The sequence below is a fragment of the Epinephelus fuscoguttatus genome, linkage group LG8, assembly GCF_011397635.1.
Source record: "Epinephelus fuscoguttatus linkage group LG8, E.fuscoguttatus.final_Chr_v1".
In the NCBI taxonomy this organism is placed as follows: Eukaryota; Metazoa; Chordata; class Actinopteri; order Perciformes; family Serranidae; genus Epinephelus; species Epinephelus fuscoguttatus.
The window spans coordinates 29,445,325-29,469,351 of record NC_064759.1 but is presented as its reverse complement, the minus strand read 5'-3'; the positions used below and the strand labels follow the sequence as shown (position 1 = coordinate 29,469,351).

General features: G+C 39.7%; 2 protein-coding genes across 7 annotated transcripts in view; one reads left to right on the top strand and one right to left on the bottom strand.

Moving 5' to 3' along the window:
* cobl (cordon-bleu WH2 repeat protein) overlaps positions 1 to 16,934 on the bottom strand; it is a 73,697-nt gene extending 56,763 nt beyond the window's left edge. For all 5 annotated transcript variants that reach the window (XM_049583053.1, XM_049583057.1, XM_049583055.1 and 2 more), the window contains exons 1-2: positions 16,788 to 16,934; positions 16,386 to 16,521 (exon numbers count right to left, since the gene is read on the bottom strand). In XM_049583053.1, coding sequence (XP_049439010.1) covers positions 16,386 to 16,414 — 29 coding nt within the window. In that variant the 5' untranslated portion in view covers positions 16,415 to 16,521; positions 16,788 to 16,934. The remainder of the gene's footprint in view (positions 1 to 16,385; positions 16,522 to 16,787) is intronic.
* Positions 198 to 23,696, top strand: LOC125892810 (C-C chemokine receptor type 1-like). Of its 2 annotated transcripts, XM_049583060.1 has the most exons (4): positions 198 to 315; positions 18,447 to 18,694; positions 19,890 to 20,051; positions 20,950 to 23,696. In XM_049583060.1, the coding sequence occupies exons 2-4, from the start codon at positions 18,688 to 18,690 to the stop codon at positions 21,855 to 21,857; spliced, it is 1,077 nt and encodes a 358-aa protein (XP_049439017.1). In that variant the 5' UTR covers positions 198 to 315; positions 18,447 to 18,687; the 3' UTR covers positions 21,858 to 23,696. The 2 variants fall into 2 exon arrangements, with proteins under 2 accessions (XP_049439017.1, XP_049439016.1); XM_049583059.1 differs by lacking the exon at positions 198 to 315 and having other exon boundaries at positions 17,420 to 18,694.
* The last annotated feature ends 331 nt before the right edge of the window (positions 23,697 to 24,027 follow it).

Here is a 24,027-nt window from a genome sequence, read left to right as displayed (position 1 = left end):
CGAGGTACTTGGTCAAAAATATTGTGATATTTGATTTTCTCCATGTTGCCCAGCCCTAATAAAAACCCAGATTTTAAAAAATAACCCTTTAAAACACCATAGGCACACAATTCAATTCAATAGCTTTGAAAAAAAGATAAATAAGTTTCACTTCAGTTCCCTATTGAGGAAGGCTGTGTTTGAGGAAGTACTGAGCGTAATAGTTGTCTTGACAGCATGTAAACAGATGGTTTGATATAGTTTGCTGATGTCAGTTCTCCATTTCGGGATTTTGTGTTCACCAGAGGAGTCTTCACTAATTCAACATTACACTGGGTGAGTAATTGATACACAAATGGTCATTTAGGGGGTGAAGTATTCCTTTAAAGACTTGTAAATGTGTGAGATTTTTGTACTTTCCTGGTGAGTCTGTGTTTTCAAAGGTAAACAGAACTAGGCTCTGTGAAACTGTGGGACTGGGCCGCGGCCAGGCTTAACACAGTCAGCTAGTATCCTTCTCTCGCTCCTGCTTGCTGTTTGTCTCACCATAACATTTCACTCTCACTCTCTCTCTCGCTTTCCCTCTCTCAAACACGCACAAAGACTCCTTTCGGAAAAGCCTCGTCTCCCACAGAGTTAGAATGAGCAAGCGTAAACCGAGAGAAAGAGTGAGGGAGTGAAGGAGAAGCAGGGAACGAAAAGCAGGAAACCCTGCTTGGGGGGGGGGGGGGTGAAAGAGCTGAGCTGCTACAGGGACTGAGTTACAAATGGGCTCACACACTCACACACACACACACACACACACACACACAGAAGGTTACTAATGGACCTTTCAGAACCACTCAGTTCTTTTCACTTGACTAAAGAGCGTTAACAAGAATAGACGATCATCTTTTAAATCTGTTTGTGCTTGAGGTGTTCATGGCACCAACATTAATGTTTTTAAAAGTTTAAAAGTAAAAACCTAAAACAAAAAGATGCTGAATTCATTTTAAACTGCAAAATGTGGTACAGACTCATGTGACCTAAAATCATCCAGGACAACATGTGAGCAGCCATGAAAGTGAACAGAGAACTCCATTAATAGGGTTTGGAGTCCACAGTTTAATACGAAATGTAATACAACCAGGAGAAGCCTTTCGGTTAACCTATTTGATGGGAACATACACTCAGTTATCCAAGTCTCCCCAATAGTAATTACATATAATAATTTACATAGCATTTCATTCTAATACTGACATATAATATAATACCACAGTGTTGTGAAAAGCAGCTTTAATATTATTACAGGTGAGCTGCACCACTGGTTGCACATATCTTTCAACAGTTGCTACACTTAATTTTAACAAAACATTTAGTCCCTGCGAGTTAGAAAACTTAAGTTTTATGTATGACATTGAATGCAATATTTATGCATAAAACTTATTCCATCAGGAGACATCACGGTAATGAAGACTGAACAAAGATAAATTGTCGTGTAAAGTAGCATAGCAGCAACTGTTTATTTAAAACTACGGATGCATGAAATGGATTTTTTCAACTGATACCGGTAACTGATAATTACCTGCATCTCATGGCCGATAACCAATATGATAACTGATAATTTCACATTTTATTTTAAAAAGAAGTGTGTAACCTGTGGTTTATGTTCACCTGAGGATAAGAAAGCTGTTGGTTGGTAACTTTTAAGTGAGTAACTTTTATAAAAATAACTTTTTGTCATATTTGCTGAAACGGTCACTATATCCAGACAGTAACATATGACACAGATATTGTGTGAAAAAAATTCTGTTCCTCTGCCTCCTCATATTGCTTCCCATGGCATCTGCTAGAATAAACAAAAACAACCAATCAGAGCTGAGGAGGCTCAAACACAGCTGTCAATTATATCAATTACTGCTCGTGAACTAAGGTCAAACTGTCACTCTGCAGCGCTGATCAAATATAAAACAAGATTTTCTTTCTGCATTGCCTATTTCTCACCTTAAAGTGATAGTTCAGGTTTTTGGACATGAAGTTGTGTGAAACACTGACCATCTGTAGCTCTGATGTGACGGTGTCACTACTCTCAACGAGCCTCCTGCTCTGAGAAATCGCTCGTAGCTTACCAGAGAAAAAGTAGTTCTGAAGATGTATGGGGGACACGTAACCAAAAGGTTTTAAGCTACAAAAAAGTATGCATGTGTTTTGTTAGACTATTTCAATAATTTTAAAACATCCCCGCATTACGTCAGACCTTGCTATCAATTGGGACTATTTTCTGGCCAGTATTACTCCCCAGGCCCGCAAGTCAGCACGGCAACAGAAATCAATCAGACAGTTCATCACCACGCCGTGCAGGTGCGCAGGATAGCAACGGCTAACGAAAACTTCATCGGCTGTTTCCAACAGAGAACCAGTAGGCTATTATTAGTGAGGAAAAAGATGTACTAGCCCTATATATACCTACTACTACAGCGCGAACACCGGCTCAGGCTCACGACACACCGTTGTCAGCTGCTGTAGGTAAACAGAGGAATACCAAAATGGTGTGAACAGCTGTGGGAGTAAAAACATCGCTGGCTCCCAATTCCATCGGTTTCCTGTTACAGATGTAACCCGTAGGCAACTTTGGCTTGTGTCTATTGGGATGAACCTCGCTACCAAGCCGGCGAGGGTGAAGCAACTGCACATATGTCAGGCTCACTTCAGCTGCCCACAGATCCCGACAGATAGAGAAAACGCAATTTCCACACTGCTGTGCCCAAAGAGAGATATATTACCTAATACCAGTCTATATAACGATGTCTGTAACTGATTGTCTGTAAAACAAAATGTTTGATTGAACTAATAGCCTGTTGTGTTGTGAAGAGTAGCTACATTATACGCGGCCTCGTTTTACCGTAGGCATTTAGTTTATTATATTAGGCGAACTGCTAAATCCATGACATGAGTAATCAATCACATAGAAATGTGAATTCATATGTGATTCCGACCAGTCTCTGCTTTGTTCTGGTGGTGGGTTAGCCCAAGTTGCCTACGGGTTACATCTGTAACAGGAAACAGGAGTGATACTGGCCAGAAAATAGTCCCAATTGATAGCAAGGTCTGACGTAATGCGGGGATGTTTTAAAATTATTGAAATAGTCTAACAAAACACATGCATACTTTGTTGTAGCTTAAAACCTTTTGGTTACGTGTCCCCCATACATCTTCAGAACTACTTTTTCTCCGGTAAGCTACGGGCGATTTCTCAGAGCAGGAGACTCGTTGAGAGTAGTGACACCGTCACATCAGAGCTACAGATGGTCAGCGTTTCACACAACTTCATGTCCAAAAACCTGAACTATCACTTTAAATGCTTACAGAAACATATTTTAGTGTACTGTTTAGCTGTAAAATCAGAAAGTTTGTGACCCTGCTGCCAGTCGAGCCAAATCTAAGCACCGCCCCCTGGCCAGAGCATATTTTCTCACTGGCTGTGTAAGAGACTCCTTGGCTCTATTGGTTTGTTTTCCTGGAGCCGTGGAAGATTCTAGCAATGCCATTAAAAGCATTAGGAGGAGGTGGAGGAACATGATTTACTGTCTCATTAACTTCTGCCAGGATATAGTGAGAGTTTCAGAAAATATGGTAAAAAGGAATTTTTATTGAAGTTACCAACTCTGATTTTAAACTATAGCTGTAAAACTCAATAACCATTCCACAAAAGCAGGACGCTCTCAATTACATACAGTTACTTACTGGTAGTGAATGTGGCTGGAGTAAATTTTGCAATTTTTTTACACCGCATCATAAGATTAATTACAATTTACAAGATAATGCTGGTTGACAGCTATTACTGAACATAATATTATAGTGTTGATGGTAGAGTAATAAGACAATGACTCATGCATGATTCAGGTGTCTATGATGTCATTCTACATGGTCTAAACTGCAGGTCAATCTTCCACACAACCCTGGTGTGTTTCTTAATGTCTGTGATACTGACAGTCTGGTTGGTAATTATAAGCAGAGTGACTTCGATGCTGTCTTAACCCAAACAGATATTCGAGGGTTTTGACAAAAAAAAACCCATGAATATTTGGATGTGGCAATATTTGAACAAATACTCACAAGAACACAATTCTGACTAAGCACTTGGTTAACGTTTGGTTCTTGACAATATGGCCTTCAGTGCCAGTAAAAGAATAGAGTATCTGCCATAATGATACTGTAAGCAGACGCAGGCCTACACAGTCTGCCATGCCATCCTATTTTGCTGTCTGTGTGTTAGCCTCTTTAACAGATTAGTCTGAGTGTCTACATGTCTGCGTGTGTGTAAGTCCATTTGCAGTGAGTGTCTGTTCGTAAGGCTGCCTCCTCCCTGACCCAAATACAAGCATGCTCACTCCTGATCAAGTCACTTAGGATAAATCAAGCCTGGATGTGTGAGCAATACTGTGTTGGTGCATGTGTGTGGTTGTGTTTGTGCAGAGATAGAAATCAGTGTAAACACATGACAAAATGAAAATTGCAAGCAGTTAAAGCTGTCCCACAGAAATGGAAAAGGTGTCATATGATTTCAGAATGGAAGCAAAAATTAAATGCTCTTTAAATTACAGGATTGGCGAGATCACTACAAACACAGCGCCGCTCTGTGTACAATGCAAATCCATGAACATCACGCACTCAGATTACTGTTGTTAGTGGACAAGTTAAATTACATAACAGTGCTCAGACACACTGGAGACTACCTTAAGGATTTTCCTGGGGAAAGAAGTAACTGTCAGTGACTGTATTTATCCCAGCTCTGGAAACATGGCCCAACAAGTTCCCACTCTGGAAGGTCTTATAAAAATAACGGAATATTTTCATTTATGCTGTGAGATGTGCTCTGTCAGCACAACCCCTCTAAAACTGATTCCATTTACAAGGGATCCTTTGTATTTAGATGAAAACTATTTGCTGCTTCCTTCGAATCTTCTCTTGAGCCTTAAAAGTAATCAGATGGAATGTAATTATTGTGCATTTATGATATTTTACTCACTTTCTTAAGAATCCAGTCACCTGTTCTCTATTGCTGACCAGTTCAGTGGTACAGAATGCTACCAATGGGACTGCATGAGAAAAACAGAGACAGGCAGACAGACTGGTCCACTCTAAACAACAAAGCCTGCTGTTGATGAGAGTAAACACAACTATGATTTAAGGCAGCAGACAGAGCCACGCTGACTCATGAAGTCACTAAGTCAGTCAGAGACACAGTAACTAAGATAGACAGCCAGCCGGTCTGAGAAGTGGACATCCCGTTAGATGAGAGCCTGTTCAGTGTCAGACAATAGGATCACTAAAACAATGAGCCACTATCCTGATGAAGACAACCCACTGGGAATGGAGCAGATTAATTGGCCATAAACACAGCGTTGACTGACCTACATTCACTGTGACATGCTGTTTGCATTCTGAGAATATAAACAATGGATGAAACCTAAATTCTATGACAATAATAAGGACTGATGTGAAAATACACATCAGTAGTCACAGTGTTTGAGTAACAAACATTGTGTAAGATACTAACTGTACTCAGTGAAAAGACTCGACCAAAGCCCAGCTGTCTTCAACACAGGCCACATTATTGCTTAACCTTTTCTAAAAGCTAGGAGAAAGCTGGTGTTTCAGATTTATTCTGTCCTGTTAAACAGATGTTTTAAGCGTGTAAATTCCTAAGACTTTGAGGTTAGCCTTGTGGAACGTTTCTGAGCATCTACAATACCTGTACAAAGTGATTCTGATTAAAGAAAAACACAATGGTGTTAATGTAGCTTTACAAAGCAATTTCCTGTCAATAGATTTAAAGATGGCCCTACCCATCCTTAAGCAACACACTGAACCCAAACTTCCTGTATATATTTATTAGTAGAAAAAATGTAAAAGTATACTATTCTGCAACTCAGAGAATGAAATGAATTCAAAGAAATACTGCAAAATGAATTTGATGTTAGAGGATTATAGCTCCATTCTCTCATACTGCTGAATGCTTTCAAAAAAAAAACATACCTGTCATACCTTCAAAAGTTAGAATCTTATTGGTAAGACATCAATAGAAACAACAAACTAAGCATGTCCCTGAGTGCTACTTCAAGACCCCACCCGTCCACTTATGTGGATGCACACTCACTCACAGTTTTAACCTCCTGTTGTGCAATGGTCACAGCATGAATGACACACATTCTGGACCCTGAGCCACTCCCCTCACACTCACATACTCACTGTCCTGCTACCTAGCCAGCATACCCCTTGGGTGTCATGGTGTCCCCATGGCAACCTATATTTACACCACTTGACTGCGCGGAGGAGTGCAGAGCTCAGTTTGGGAACAGCTGTCGATTTCGGGTGTATGCACACAGAGGGTGAGTGACCAAGAGACAGAGAAGCACAAGTGAGCAAGAACAGAAAGCAAAGGGAAGACAGAAAGACAGTGTGACAGACTTTCTGTTTTAGAAGTGTTTTGAGGACATGTGAGCTCGGTAAAGCATCTGTTTGCAGTTGCTAGGCACATAACTTCCTAATTCAGCATATGCCTTCGTGCTCATATTACCAGCCATGTGGTTAAAAGCCCCACCCTATTGCAATGCCAAGTAAACTGGTGTATAATAATGATAATGATAGTCTGACCCTCCACCACAACCTCACAGCTGACTCCACAGTTACAACCAGGTTAAAAAATGCAGACGATGTGGGCACATTGAAGTACAAACTTTAGACAAATTTGTTTAAATCTCTGCTTTTATGCAGTTTACTTTGAAAAAATGACACCAGTCTTGATGCATTTCTAATGTGTTTAGTGTGGAGGTAATCAAACATCCAAATTACACATTAAACATTTCAAGGTTTCTTGTAAACGTACAACAATTATGTTAATATTCAGTGTTACTCACAGAAATATGTTGAGTGTATCCTTAAGGTCAAACAAACATGTCAAGTCCTCTTAAAACATTTGCCAAAGTATTTTAAATCCAGCATTGTTTACATACAGCAATCTTTGCTGGCACATCTTGGTGTTTTACAGCCACCTGTTGACAAGTGGAATACTGGGCTGGGCGATATCAATCAAACTGGGATATGACAAAGTCCACAGTGAAGCATTGCAATGGCCGATAATGAGATCATTTTTTAGGAGTGGGAGGGTGAGCGTAGGTGTGAATTTAAAAATACAGCAGTGAATCCAGCAGATGTGAGTAGATATTAATCAGTGACAGTGACAAATGTGCGAATAAAGGTTCCACTTTGCCCATCTGGCAGCCTGCATTTCATCTGGTAAATAAATCAAAATTGTTACTTTTTATTTACGCACTGATTGCTATTTGCACCCAAGCAAACCCGCACCACTTTGCTGGTGTGGAAGGATGAATGGATGGACCTGGCTTTTAAATCATGACAGTAGGCTCAGTGGTTAATGATTGACTGTCAGTGGTGATGGACAAGGGCATCGACCATTGGCCCAACCCTAACTGGTAGGACTATGGATCACATCACATCAATCAACATCAAAACATGCAGGGTAATGACAGGGATGGCATTTATATATATAGGTAACCATTTTAATAGCAGTAACATGAAGTAATACATGAGATAACCTGCTGGATCCTGTTTTGACAAACATACTTCCACAAGAGGCAGCACGGTGATGCAGTGGTTAGCACTGTCAACTCACAGCAAGAGGGTTCCTAGTTCTAACCCATTGTGGGGGGTTCGAACCCATGTTCTCCCTGTGTCAGCGTGGGTTTTCTCCAGATACTGCAGCTTCCTCCCACAGTCCAAAGACAGGATAGGTTAACTGGTGACTCTAAATTGCCCACAGGTGTGAATGTGAGCGTGAATGTGAGCGTGAATGGTTGTCTCTATGTGTTAGTCCTGTGATAGTCCAGTCGACCCCTAACAGGATGAGAGATCACGGAAATTAATGAATGATTGAACTTCCACAAGAATAGTTAACATAACTAATCACATGATTCTCTAAAATAAACAAAGCTCCTAAAGATAGTGAGGGTCAACAACCTAATGCCTTATTCAACGCACTAGACCTAAAGACCTAAAATCAATAATTCACTCAGTGGTATATGGACAAATGCCGCAAACCTAGGTTCAAACAAAGTATCTCACAGTTTGTGTCTGATTTTCAGTGTTAGTCTGCATGTGCAGTAACTGCCTTACTACCTACCTCATTCACAGGTGGAGGTCAGATAGTTCTCCCCTACTGTTGTAGCTCATGTAGCTTCAACCACTAATAACATGATATTAGTATAAGTATGACATTAGGGGCTACAAGGCTGTAGTGGCATAACAACATTTGGCTTGACTCTTAATTAAATGCTGTGCCATGGTAACAGCCTGTGGTTGCAGTTTGTTGCACTCATAAACCATTCTCTACATTTGAATAATTAAATAATACTGTACTTTAGAGCTGGACTGCCAATTTCACTACATTTGCATACAAACTCCAAATGTATTCAGCCGTAATCACAAATTTTCTGAAGGCCCTGGTGGACTTGATATGTGAGGGAAAATCCCAGCTCTTTGTATCAGTGGAGGAACAGTTAGGCTGCAATAGAGAGGTTGCTGTGTTTATGTAAAGTCCCTGCATTTAAATAAGATGTTAAAATGATTTATCAGGTTGCATGTAAGCTGGTTTGCCTAATTATCAAGAGACGGCTTCTCTACCACTAATAAAACAACCAGGTTAGAGCTCGCTCAGAACAATCTGTTCAACAGCAGTGCAGAAATAGTAACAGTAACATAACAACCCAAGGGAGATAAAAAAGACAACACCACACCTCAGGTGCTAAATGAATTGTTACTCATTGGGATCAATTAGGTTGCTTACACTCCTTACCATTATTTGAGGGGTTTACATTCAGAATATATTCGAAATGATGACCTCAGGTTAAGTCAGTAAGTCAGACAGTGATCCGGCAGTATCTGTTTCACACCCACTTAAAGGAGAGAAATCCACTTACTGTAACCGCACCCCTGCCCCAACCTCTCCTCCTCTCCTCACTTGACACATTTAGTCATCTTATCCACTTGTGACTAGTGACACAGAGGCACGCAGACAGATTAAAAATGAGACGTGTCCCAAGACAACAATAATTCTCCAAAAATAGGAGCAAGACGTCAATATGTTTTTGCGTCTGAGCAGCAGGGAAAAACCTGTCTAACTTCCCTTCGGAGACCTAACTTGACCAAACATGATTAACACTTCTGTAGACCTATGCCAAAAAGTATTACAATTATTAACCTTATATCTCAGCTGTTTCAAGCCATTTGGTTTATTTTACCTTAGTCATCTCCAGCCATAATGATTAAGGTGGATTTACTGAGCAACATCAACAAAGGGCCATAGTTTTCACCTGTGTATTTCTGGACAGTCATGGAAAAAACAGGTTTCCTGAACATTCATTAGGATAAAAATCAGGTAATACTGCACTTCAGTAACAAGCCAATTCCTTTTGCAGCCCATATTTATTAGCTGATCAACATAACTAAAGGTCTTGATCCTCTGACATTTCAAATTAAATCTAGGCCATCAATGTCAAAGCAAGATGCCGGGTGTTTCCTATTTAATACACATCCTAATTACAGAATTAATCTCATTAGGGAAGATAAATAGTTGAGTCACATCAGCATTTACAATGTAATTATTGTTTTTATAGGTGCAACATGAGGAGCTGTGCACCAGCTCAAGTAGACATAAAGCATGTGGGTGGCAAACAAGCCCACAGCAGAGGAAGAACAGAGTGGAAAAGGGAAGGAGGGATAATGAAGGTTGGTAAAAGGGAGGGATGCGGGAATCTCAGGTGGCACAAAGCCCCATATGGCCTTAGAGCAACAAGAGTGGGAATAGAAAAGGGTAGACGGGTGGAGTCCAACATCAGAGAAGAAAGGAGGGAGAGATGGAATGTAGAAGCAGAACAGCAGGAAATAACAATTAGTCTGTTCTCTATTCCCTAAGCTGCTTGTTCAATTAGAGAGAGCTCCTGCTGGAGAAACAAGAAGAAAAACACTTATGTCACACACATTGTTGGGTTTTTTGAGAGGATAGGCGCAGCTTATAAGCACCACAGGAAAAATAAAAACATAAATCAGTGGGAAAACCACAATAAAATGGCGTCTAAAATATCTTTAATGAGATTTTTTCCACCAAATTCATTTCATTTTGCAGGGAAAAAAGCTACAAATAAAGGATATATTTTGCTATTTGCATGCCATGCTTTTTTTTTTTTTACTATACTATCAGATATAGGAAAATAAATATTTTTTCCAGCATTCATTGTTCCCCTTTTAGCCTAATGGAAAGACAACTCTTAAAAACAGTCATGCCACCATCATTCCTTGCAAAGGACTCCTGTTCCTGACATGGTGGCACAAAGTGACTATACTTTGTTTTCTCTATAATCAAGATAGCAGAGGTGTTAAAGGGTTTAACACCTGCAACACCATCTCGACTTGTGCAAGAGAAAGTGCACTCCACCACCTCTGCCTTATCAGGCAATACCACTGCTATGGCACGTCAGTTGGTGTTGGAGGAGCCCGTCCAGTCTGTGCAAACACACATGCAGTCCGTCTGTCTTCCCTCTCTGACAAACCCACATACCACAGTGACTAACATATGACTGCAGGCTTCCAGAAATAAATCAGAGCGGCCCATAACAGCTGCGTAATAAGAGTACAGACAGATACACTGTACTACAGATACTTGAGACTGATACGCAGGTCTACGTTGTTGATAAGGTTGTGTGCCAAAGCTTTCTTTCACCAAGGACAGAGGTTGGCAAATAGCAGCAACTAGGTTGGATAAAAGCGGGGCCTAAGGAGCACAACAGTCTATAAATACAGCCAGTCTGGATGTCTCAAATGTTTCCGATGGAGTAAATATATTCTGAGAGCCTGTAGTGCTTCGATTTTTGCACAGACCAAGGACTCGTTAATTAATCCTACTGTGCCAGGCCTTGTAATAAACTCCTAGTTGGAGCATTAACCACACTACACTACACTCAAGACCGTAAGTTCTCATAAAATGTGACTAAGGGTAGCACTCTGCACTTGATTAAGAAGTTAACTACTTTACCTGATGTGTTGAGCATGTTCAGAGGACTAAATCATACATGGAACAAAGTTTAAAAAACACAATCTTTATCAGTCATTCTTGCTTTATTTCTACTACACACTGACTCCTTATTCAACCCATAAATTGCGCAAAGGTTACACTCTATGCTTTTGATCTAATAGGTTCAACATCTACTTTGGTCAAGCTTCTAACCTTGCAGAACTTTGCTTGTGGAAGCATTGCATCCACACCCTGGCTATTTAAAACAGGGTGGCCTGTGGAGTGAACGCAGATATTACCAGATACTTACTGAACTGCTGCCAACAACGCATAGCCACGAATATTCTCTCTCATGTCTATCTCAGTTTTCACAGGAGTTAAATTTAACCCGTCATAAAAATAACCTTAAACATACAGATGTGACCGCATTCACTAAAACATTTTCCAAGTTACAAGTAAGTACAGTATAGCCCTCAAGTGGAAGAGAAAAAAACAGGGAGCTCCCTTAGTCAGCAGGACTGAGCTAGTGGCTGACCACACGAAGCTTAAACTTCTAAATAGGGAAGATTTTGTGAAGGATGGGGTGGGGAGCTTGTGTCTGCATCTGTCGCAGAATCTCCCATCATTTGAGACCCCAGCAGGAAAAGACACAGCATTAAGGGATAACATTATCTTGCAATACCTAGTGAATCTCTCTGACAGTATTTTAAGAAACTATACAGACTGACAGACACACATGGCATTCAAATACTATGCAAAGGGTGAGACTGACACTTAAGTCCAGTGGGCTCAGCTTCATATTGATGCACATTTACATTGCAGCTAGCAACTGGTGTTGATATCCCTCCATACACAGTAGTCATGAGTGCCCACAGGCACACATGTACACACAAACAGGACAGTTGGTAGCCAGTAATTATCTCTGGGTGTGTGCTCAGGATAAACGGACAGTTACATGCAATCCCATACTGTATTTATCTGTAAAATCTGCCAGCCTGGTCTTTCCATGGGTGAGTTTTAAAACTGAATAGACACAGAAATGAGGCTACCACAAACAGCAGATGCATCTAAAATAAAACGTGTGACCTACCAACAGTGAGGCAGATGGCAGCACCAATCAGGAAGTTGAGAGTGGAGAGGCTTTTTTAATTTTTCTATTCTTTGTACTTAATGAGGCACTTTGAGCCAAAATCTAGAAATAAGAAATGCAACAAGCCTGTGTGGCAATAAATGGCAACGTCAGAGTTTGGGTTGGTTGGTCATCACCTGGGACTGGACCGCGTGACCAAAGTAAACTCACAAGGTTTTGACATCACACATGATCATGCCTCCGGAAAGACAGAAAAAAAAACCCATAAAAAGTCTTTTAAGCTTAGTAAAACACTTTGAAGATTAAAATAACACAAGTTGGGGATGTTGAGAGTTTAGAGTTTATTGGAGCAGTTTCCTCTTAATTCTCCCTCCATTTATTTATATTTGTCTGTTGCTTTCTTACTGCTTTTGTGGAGTGCATACTAAAATTAAAGGCATGCAACAAAGCCACATTAATCAGAGGCTTGTGGGCTGAAGCTCACCCAACACACAAACAAGCATGTAGGCAGACACACATAAACTCCAGGTCCAGACATATATAGAGGAAAACACCAGTGTGCTAATTAAGACTATTGTGTACGCTGGAGACTTAAAGAGAGAAGACTCTAACTGCTCTGGTCTTAATGCATTTACTATACAAGATGTTACAACTCACACAAAGTTCCAAAATTATATTGGGAGCAGATTCAAGTTAGAGGCGGGGGTCGCTAATTTTCCATTTTGGTTTTTTTTGTTTGTTTGTTTGTTTGCCTTGCCTGTGTGTCCTTGTGTATCAGCCTGTGTCCCCTCTCTTCATTCTGAGGTTTTTGCAGGTCCATGAACTCAGCACATGTGGAACTCTTCACGAGTTCATTTATTCCCTTAACAGCAGTTTGGAGTGGAGTTTTGAGTCACAGGGTGGACAACTGATCAGTTGATCCAAACAGAGCTAATCAGATCAGATCAGATCAGAACAATGGATGAGAGGAGCAGCTGCTGCAGAGGCAAGCTTTTAAACACAGGGCACTGAAAAATTAAGTTTCACTTGCACCGCGCCTCACGTTCTGTTTCTCTGTCAGTGCCCAGAGAATTTTTATCTCAGTGCACTGAGATAAATCAGTATTCATTAGAGTTGTTCTGATACCAATACCAGTATCGGAAATGCCTCCAATAATGATGGATCAAATATTGATGAGGATGCTAGTCTAAGCGCCAATCAAATACCATTTAATTTATCAATTAATTCTAAGGTTTCACACCCTGATAAAACATCAGGTTTCCTGGAAATCAATTTTTTTTTTCGCTGTTTTAAAACAGTAGCCTACACAGCAGGTTGTACTGTGCAGTCACCAGCAGCTACTGTATAAGAGCGGCAAGAAGAATGAATTTCAAATAAATAGTTTTACGTTAGCCGTTAGCAAAATGTCAGCAATACTGGCAGTATTTTACACTGGAAAGTCCCCATCAGCAAAAAGAGAATATGTACAGTATGCAAGGCTTTAGTTTCAGTTAGTAGTATAAAGTTTTTTTTGTTGTTTTTTTAATGCAATGGTATTGGATCGGTACTCGGTATCAGTCAATATGCTACTTCAGGTATCGGAATTGGTATTTGCAGGGCATAAATGGTATCGGAACATCTCTAGTACTCATTTAGTCCCTGGGAGGGGAGGAAGTTGCCTTTTGTTTTCTACGCCTAATTACAGGCTTATAAAGCTCAGAACTAAGGCTTCATTCATGCTATCTCTCCACTACTCCTGAAATACATACTCGAAACACTGACACACATTCACATACACACACACACACACACACACACACACACTCACACACCTACTGCTCAGATTTCAATGGCCAGGTACAAACGAATTTCACCTCCCTCAAAAGAGCAGTCTCTTCCCTCCTCCTCTGTCTGCTAGTGACCGTGCTGTGCGTGTGTGTGTGTGTGTTAACTGCATGTGTGTGTGAGCGTGAGTGTGTGCGTGTAGTGTTTATGAGCTGTGTTCATTAGGAGTAGGCTATGTAGTAAAGTAGCTACTCCCTGTGTGATGACGGAAGACAGATCCCAACACAAAGGGAGTTGTCACGGTAATTTATAAGGACAGAAATGTCACACACTGACCGAATGAAAAGGCATTTCAGGTCCACTGCCAGCTGACTCTGTGACCAGTCTACTTTGTAATTTGGCCAAAAAGCTCTTTAGTGTCTGAAATGACTGTATTTAAGAGTATCTGGTTAAAGGGACCTTTACTTGAAAGATCAGAGGAGAAATAGACCAAACCTTAATTCAAATTATCAACACTCTTTCTAGCAGTATCACATCCTACTCAGGTTGCCACTGAACAACACCTGTGTTTTACAGCTTATACACTGCTGCTGAGCCTTCACCACACACCTGTAGTATAGATGGAAGAATTTAGATGGTCCTGAGGAGCTAATGCATGATAGATAAGGGTGTGAATCCTCTAAAATGACAGCAGGACACACATAAACCCCATCTTTAAACAATAATTACAAGGCTGACTTAAGAAATGATGAAGTCAGCAACATTTAGCTCTACAGTACACAGCTATTTTCTATAAGTAGCACTCAATAGCACATAATTATGCTAATGTGGGATCATACCTGGTCAGTGAGTTACTCAAAAAGACTACTATTAAAAAATTCCAGATAACCCAGTCAAAACCAAAAGTAATAACAAATTGAGACTATAACTATAGTGACATATTTTATCTGATATCCTTCTATAAATGAGAAATTGGGTTTGGGTGGTATGAAAGTATTACAGCACATGGGCATTTAGAAAGCTTAAAGGTATGATTTGCAATACAGATGTTCCTCTTTCTATTAAACTGATACAGAGATGCTGTACTGAAGCGATGTAGTTGGCAGCATACTTATTCAGAGGTCAGTCTCTACTGGTGGAACAGGCAGCTGAGCTATGAAAGATGGCGACTTTGAGTGGTAGGGATAACTTTACAGGACTATTAAAAAAGGATAGACGCCTCTGGCCCTGTTTGGGAATACCACTACATACAACTTTATCTAGCAATTATGTCTTCCAACTACAGAAGTAGTTTACTTGCTATAAGATTTTATAAGGACAGATCATCAACAGATCATCCCCGTTTAGCCCACTCATGTGTAAACAAGTCGGTCATTCAACAGCAGGAATGGCACTTATTTCCTATCTATTCATTTTTCTATTTAAACCAGCAAGACCTGTCTAAGTAGACTAATTGAGTTTTAGAAAGATGGGATTGTAGGCTTGACAATGACATTTTAAAGTTGTTGTTTTTTGTTTGTTTTGTTTTTTTAGAAAAACATACATCATATACCAATTACCCCAGTGAAATGTCAAGAAGGTATGGAGACATATTAACACATACCTTACTCATAGTTAACAAAAACCTCACATCTATTTGTCCTATCACAATGACATTTGAAAGGCCAAGAGCTTTTTACCTCCGACATACAACTGCAAAGAATGAGTAGTACTTTATGGACACTGATCGCATTTATTGGCATTCATATTTACAGTCAGTGTTGATGCAAGGTTATTTATTGATGTGACTGGGTGATGTTTCCTCACACACTCCCCACAGCATGTAATAAAAAGTAGGATTGATGGGCAAAACATCACCACGGTACCATAAAGCCCCCACAGCTCATGTTGTGATTAAAGGAAAGAGATACAAGCTCCAGCCACGCCCCAAACAACACAATTAAAAGCACATTGTGGACTGCACCTACAGTTGTTGTTGCTGTTTTTGTTCCACCAGCCAGTTTCTCTCCACTAGCAACCAACCACACTGCTGCACTGTGCTTTTGCCCCAGAGCTGGTCATACTTATTGTCTGTGAGTGGCGGAGAGACAGTAAGCAAAAGGAGAGCAGGCTGGTCTGGCTGCTGGAACACTCTCTGTGTTGTCAGGACTCACTATAGGTTACAAATGCTTTTTAAGTGTTGGTCATGTGGCTGTAACTCCAGCTCTGATAAGTCAAATAAGTCCAAGTCAAATAAGAAAAACACCTATTAATGGCAACTCTAACAATTAGGCTACACACAACCAAAAATATAAGCATATATGTTTCCTAGAAATATTACAGGCAACACACAACGCATTTTTGTAGCAAGCCCATTATGTTTTTTTCCAAGCTGAAATTGGATTAATTATCGAGAAAGTTAGTGTGAAGATATGCAAACGGTCAAAAGAAGACTATGAATGTTCAATCATTTTTATTAGTTGGTATTTATTTTTGAGGACTTACCCTGAAGGCGGCTTTGAGGACTCAGTCATCGCAGTGATTCCGATACCCAACTTCAGATGATGATAGCGGCGCTCGAGCTGGGCTCCCAAAATCCGCTGTTGCTCTTAAACTCGGTTGTTATCCATTACACTATCACCTGCGAGTTAGCACACCAACATTAAATTAATTAATACTAATTATCGGGTTTTCCAGCATATCTTAACCAACACAACCGCTTGTTTTTTTGTGGTAAGACAGGAACAACTTTGTGTTTTCTGTTACAGGTCCAACAACAAGTGACAGTGCGCAGAGATGACAGTCCGGTGTGACCTGAAGCACAAAGACCGCAAAGTGTCCATGAACGCAACCTACGACAAAAAGAAACGATAAATGTTCTGTATTTTTTTTTTAAGTCGAACTTACTTTAGTCAAAGCGGCCTCACTGCTCCATTATCATTGACTCAGTTACTTGTCAAATCCACTTGATATAATCTTCGTAGTCCCCCCCGGCTGATTTTCCCTCGAGCACCGTCAAGGCAACTGGATTAATTTGAACTTCCGGTTCGATGTTTCAAAATAACAGTTCATAAAGTTAATTATAGCTACCTAAGGATTTTGTTTCCATTCCCGCCCCTTTTTATGTATTTGACAAGCCTTTATACCACATATGTATATGTTTATTCAATTTATTTTTACAACTGATTATACATAACGTGCAAAGGATGCAGTCAGGCTTTCTGACCGTATCTATAATGCCAGCTGAGAGGGTTAGCTCTTTTATTTGGAAGGCAGTGCTCCATGGTGTCCCGTCTATTGCCGCTGCGTCTGTCTAACTTGACGCAGCTCCCTCCAGCCCGCCTTCGTCAGCAGATCTAACGTCAATCATCCTCATTGGGAATTCACTGAGCGCCAGCTGGAGAGCGACGGCACCAATGTACAGAGATACATACAAATAAAAGTCAATAAAACTAGGCTTCAGTGCCGATCAGACAGTGATACACATCTATGTTGATAATGTTGTTGTTAATTATTAGGTGTAGTAGTAGACCTATCTGCCTAATGTTATTCTTATTTGAATAATAATTATTATCATTATTATTTCTATATTCTTTTTCTTATTATTGTTTAATAATAGTACCGCTATCATTATTAATAGTATCATCGCTGCTCTTGTTGTTGTACATTGAGTTTGAGTAGTAATCCGGAAAAGTGTCTGTGCATAATGTCTCATTGAAATTCAGTGATGAGAATTCAAATCTTTTCTCCCGGCATGTTTTCCCGGCATGCTTTGTGGCATTTTGCCCCCCCATGCAACACCTCCTCTGCACAATTCTGTATAACTGTCTACCACAAGAGGGCACTCACAGACCACCCAACTTCACTGCAAACGCTGCAAACCCATTTGCTAGGGTGCTGTACATACGATTAGATATTTGAGTCCGGTGTGAAAAAGCTTTACTAGAAAGACGACGTTATTAATAAGAGGAAGATAGGAGGAAGAGGATAAGAGGAAGAGGGAATTGAAAACAGTGCATGTAGCTGAACATAGGACACAGTCTCACAGCATCAGCATCAGATCTGAAACAACTTTTTGAGGCAGACACCAATTGCCTTTTGAGAAGAGTGTGTAATTGTAATATTGTTAATTTTTTGTTCTAATACTTTCCACTTAATTAAAGCAGCAATCTGTGATGTAAAGGTTGCACACAAAGAGTTGCCCTGTCACTAAATCTGACTGACAAAATTGCCATCACCCCTTAACTGATGATCAGATGCTTTTATGATGGTACTGGATTATGACTAAATTTATATTATCATTGCTTGTATTAAGATTTGTTTACATCACAAAGGAGTAAAAACATAGCTTTATATCTGCACACTTTCATGCTCACTTTTCATCGACTGCTCTGCTCAAACGCTTCACTTTATAGGCCCTATGTGAATCTATGTTGTAAAAAGATATTGTTGGAGCCCTTAAAATATAATCTGTATGTAGGTGTGAAACTCTCACATACTTAAGGCCACAAGTTAGTGTTTTGTTTTGATGTGTTAACCTTTGAAGTTATTTTGTCAACATTTCAGGCAAAGGTTGTGAAGTGTAGGCTGCTGATAAGGATCTCACAGTCACACTGAGGGACGTGCAGGAAGTGACAGCTGCACTTCTGTTTCTGTGGCTCTCAAGTCATTAGGGGACTAGTGACTTGAAGACAGTTCGTTCATCACTGCTCATTGTGTCCATCAAGATCTGGCCAGAGAAATAAGGAGTCCTGAAGCGCAGCCGCTGACTTTACCTGAAAGGAGGAGGCCTCACTGAGATATCACCATGTCAGGTGAATGCATTTTAACAGCTGTACATGTTTTGGAGAATCTATGTATAGATAAATGTGTTTTTGACTTGTTGTGTGATAATTTGTGATGGCTGCTCGATACGCTGCTGTCAGCTGTACGTCCATTTTAATTTAAATGCTGTAATGAGCAAATTTTATAATTTCTTTAGATTTATATTTGAATCTTTAGTAAACATAGTTCTGAAATTGTTTTATTTCATTATGTTAAAATTGTTTGCTAAGCATGAAATGTTATTGAAGGGTCTTTTTAAAAACTGGTCTTTATAAGCTACTATTTGTGTTCATCAAACATATCACCTGTTAACATTTAGCCTTCCAACTAAAATCAACAAAATAACAATGTACAAAAATATCAAATCCGAAGTTACCTAATTAGCATTTCAATACAATAAAATAAATATATATAATTATGTGGAACACAACTATTGTGATGGACAGTACACAGCAAGTAATTTATGAGGCATACAACCTCATATGAGCACCTTTACATCAGTGTTTGCACTGGTGATATACATACAATTTTTCATATACTGCTGACATTTTGTCAAACCTTTGACACGTAGATGAATGTTCAGGTGTGACAAATATTTCCAACAGCGGAGTGAGTTACCTGTAAAGACCAGCAGGGGGCATACTAACCTCCATTATCAGTTTACTTTGAGGGTTTAATCACCCAAATTACAAATGATCATACTTTTTTCCTCAGTGGTGACAATCTGTGCAGATCTTTTAGGATTTTGTTTGCAGATTGATTTAGTTACTTTGATTTTATTAACTTTTATTTTTTATTTATTCTTTTTTTTTTGTATTTATTGTGTTTTTAGATCTCCAACTCTAAGATTTTTGCCTTTTCACAATCACAGTGGAGTTCAGTGGGATTGCCTTTGTGGTGCTCACAGCTTTGAAAAATTACATTTATCTCTGTTAAATGAATAATCACAAACCTCAGTGCGAACAGCCTTCATTGGAACTTGTGTCTGCCAAAAAAGTCCTTAAAACAGCTGAGATGATTTAGTAGCAGATTATTTTTCTTCTCTTCACCTCCATTAATTGCATGTGTTTACATGCAACCTGGCCATGTACTTTTATATACTATATCCTAATGTACAGGAATTAAAAGTAAAATGAGGGGAAAATGTTGTAAATGTCGAAATTAAAATAATTTTTCTATTTGCAGATGATGGAGAAAATGCCACCACCCAAGAGTACTATGATTACTCAGGCTATTATGATGGATTTCCTCCAGTCTTCGCTCCTTGCAACGTTGCTGATTTGAAAAATTTCGGCGAAGTGTTTCTGCCCACTCTCTACAGCTTGGTTTTCATCCTTGGCTTCTTAGGTATGTGTGTGTGCATGTGAGTGTGTGTGTTTGAGAGAGAGACAGAGACACAGTCAGTCAGTGAGACCATTTGGACTAGATTACTTCTGATGCACAGGATGAAGTCAGGTGAAATGGGACATGAGGTCAAACGTGACAAATAAGTTTTAACACAGGGATACTCAAATCGCTTTGCCCAAAGGCCACATTTGCAAAATGTCAGGAGGCCAGGGGCCAGTTGATACGAAACATTAGTAATTAATATATAAATAATTAAACCAGACCTCTGTTGAGGGTCCGGGGGATCTTCCCCTGGCACTTTTTTTTCTTAGTAAACAAGCTCTAACTTGATGTTTTGAATGCACAATGGCACCTTATTTACAAAGTACAAAAAGAGTCCCAGTGTGAATTAATTTAAATTCAACTGTGAGTTAGAGAATGGTAGGCGGGCCACCTGGCACCTGATCGTGGGCCGGACACAGGCCACAAGTTGAGTATCACTGGTTTAACATATTGGGCTCTTCAGTTATTAGCAGCCGATCACCAAACATGTTATTGCATAGTTGCTACAAATGCCCTTTACATGAAACAATCATTGTTATTGGTCTGAGATATTGAGCAGAGCAAGGATTTTTTTAAAAAGTGAGCCATGTGACATTGTTTCTCTTTCTGAGAGTGTCGCAGCTAAATGAAAAGGGTATAACAACAAAAATAGTTGTAGAAACTAGGAACTGTTTGAATCATAATCGAAATATTTTCACAACACATTTTACTTTTTTAATGGGACAGAGTTTTGAGTGAGTACTTACTGCATTCAGTAAAATGGGACTAAAAGTTCTAAGAGACAAAAGTGTCTCAACTTACCTGGTTTCACCCTAATAATCACACATATTTAACATTTGTCCCTTCTCCTCTTAAGGCAATGGCCTAGTGGTGTGTGTCCTGGTGTATTACCGCAACCAGACCAACCTGACAGACATCTGCCTCTTTAACCTGGCCATCTCCGACCTCCTCTTCGTCCTCACGCTGCCTTTCTACGCTCACTACTCTGTGGTCGGTCAGTGGACTTTAGGAGACTTCATGTGCCGTTTTGCCGCGGGCTCCCACAAAACTGGCTTCTTCAGCAGCATCTTCTTCATGGTTGTCATGACGCTGGACCGTTACATGGTCATCCTGCACACTCGCTCAATGGCGCGTTATCGCACTCTGAGAGCAGGAGTTGCTGTGAGCTTGCTGGTCTGGATGCTGAGCTTGTGCGTCTCTTTGCCAGATATCATCTACACAAAAGTGACAAATGAGTCTCACGGGCTGGCTTGTAGCTACGTCCCTGAAAATGACTCCTGGAAGATCTATAACATCTTCTCAATAAATGTGTTGGGTCTCGTGATCCCCTTGTTGGTGATGGTCATCTGCTACACCAGAATCATCCCCATACTGGTGAACATCAGGAGTGCAAAGAAGCACCGTGTTATCAAGCTGATCATCACCATAGTTGTCGCCTTTTTCTTATTCTGGGCCCCATATAACATCATTCTTTTCTTGGGGTTCCTGAAATCTGAGGGTGTATTGCAGAGCAGCTGCAACATTGAAGGGAATTTAAGGCTGTCAGCCATAGTGACTGAAACGTTTGCTTATACCCACTGCTGCCTGAACCCCATCATATATGCCTTTGTGGGACAGAAGTTCATGAAACGAGCCCTTCAGCTGTTGAGAAAATGGGTGCCTGTGATTAACTTCACCTTCCCCAGAGATTTCTCAGACAGCTCATACAGGAAAAGCTCAGTTGTTTCCAGGTCCTCTGATGCCACCTCCACTTTCATCATGTAGGAGGTGGAGGGCAGATTATGTTGTATATGTTGTGCTTTATGGACATCACCTGCTGAGTCGACATGTTTTTATCCACGTGACCTTGTTATTAGGCTACTGCTGCTACTGCTGACCATATTATAATTTTTCATGCTGCATGATTTCTTTTGTCAGCCTTATTCAACACATAATCTTAAAAAGCTGCCTGAAGGCTGCCTGTAGCTATATATTATTTACACCTTAGACTTAAGACTCTTTTAGTTTTATTTGCACTTTGAATTTGCACTAAAATATTTGTTTTGACAAGGGCTGCACAATATATTGTTTTCCTCTTTTGATATTGGATGATAAACACATTGCAAAATATTTGACTTTTAATAAACTAATGTTTTAAACTACAGTCTGTCTGCAGTCCCAATTTTGTCTAATATATGGCCATGCTGTTAACTCTCTGGCCAATCAGACAGAGCCCTCCCTGTTAGGCATCTTCTGATTAGTTATAATCCACATGCATGCCAAAGTTGAGTGCGGACGCAAATGCAAATGCCAGAGATGAGCTGGTACCCACAAAACAGCACGTCTGGCAATATTTTAGATACAGGAGAGATGACGATACACAAGCACAGCTGCTGTCCAAGTCAAGAATTGAGCACACTTTAAAGGTCCAGTATGTCATCTGCAGCAAGGTTGAAGAACTGAAACTGTGTGTGCCAAGCGTGCGTGCCAAATTACAGTGGCGGATGTCAAAATGTGCAATCAAGAATGGCCCTAACTAGAGTCCGTTGATTTGTCTGTTTTGGGCTACTGTAGAACAACATGGCAGACTCTGGCAGAGGAGCTGCTTCGTATGTAGATGTACACGGCTCATTCTAAGGTAACAAAAACACAACAATTCTTATTTTCAGGTGATTATCAACTAAAAAAAACATAGTTAGGAATATTATATACCATTTCTGCCCATAGATGCCCCTAAATCCTACACACTGGTCCTTAATATCTGTCTATTTATAATATCGTTACCAGGATATTCAACAATGCTATTACATATCACATATTTTTCCTGATATCATGCAGCCCTAGTTTTGACCATAAGATGTCAGATGTGTAATCCAGTCAAGTGTAAATGCAATGCAAATCAAGCAACACCATCTACTGTATGATCTCAGATATTTGCTAAATGCTTTGCAAGGCTCCTCCTCTTCCTGCTTAACACTGACTGAAACCATGAGCCTCTTGTTTGTAACGGCCTGAAACCACAAAGTTTGTTTATGTGTGCCTGAGGTGTTTAAAACTTTCACACATGAGTTAATAAGCCTGCAAGTTAAAAAAACAACAACATTCACACTGTATGGAAAAGTTACCATTTATGATGAAACCAAATACTCTTACAACATGGAACTGTTTTTCTTAATTTCCTGTGGAAAAAGTGTTTCATTCAAATGTTGGATGATGAATGAAAGCCACAAAGCTGAAAACACGGGCTTATCTGTCACCGTTTGCACATTCAGATGTCATTATTAATCAAAGTTTGGCTCATCATAAACATCTGTAATTTGTCATATATTTTCTTGATAGTGTTTTATGCCTCACATTTGTACATATGTACAGTATATTGCAAATTTATTTCTTCTGTTTTCATACTGAATATATTCTTTTTTTGTCTTGTTTTTTTTACTGCCATTTCAGATGTTACTTGTACAAAATCCACATATTTTCATGCATTTATTCTCATATGTCAGATTTATGCTCTTGTTTAAGCCTTTCTGTTTATAATCATGTTATGGATTGTTGTTGTAGTGGTTTAGTTTGATGATTATTAAAGTCTCTCTATATGAGTACCAAACAGTTATATGCTATATTGTGCTTTCCTATAAGAACTGAAATCCACACAACCTGTGCTCATTAAGATAAAAGTCATGTTATGTATCACATCTTGAGTTCTTCAAGTTGTCTGTGTGACTCTGATCTTATGATGATATTTAAACTACCTGCACATTGCAGCTTTTGTGTTGAAGAATACCTGCCCTACATTGTACATGGTTCATGCAGTAAACACTAGTAACTTTTTCTTACTGTAACTTTAAAGGGATAGTTCAGATTTCTTTTAAATGGAATTGTATGAGGTAACTCTACCTCTACAGCTGCCTCGATCGGTTGTGTTATTGTTTGACTTCGGTGACTTTGAACTAGC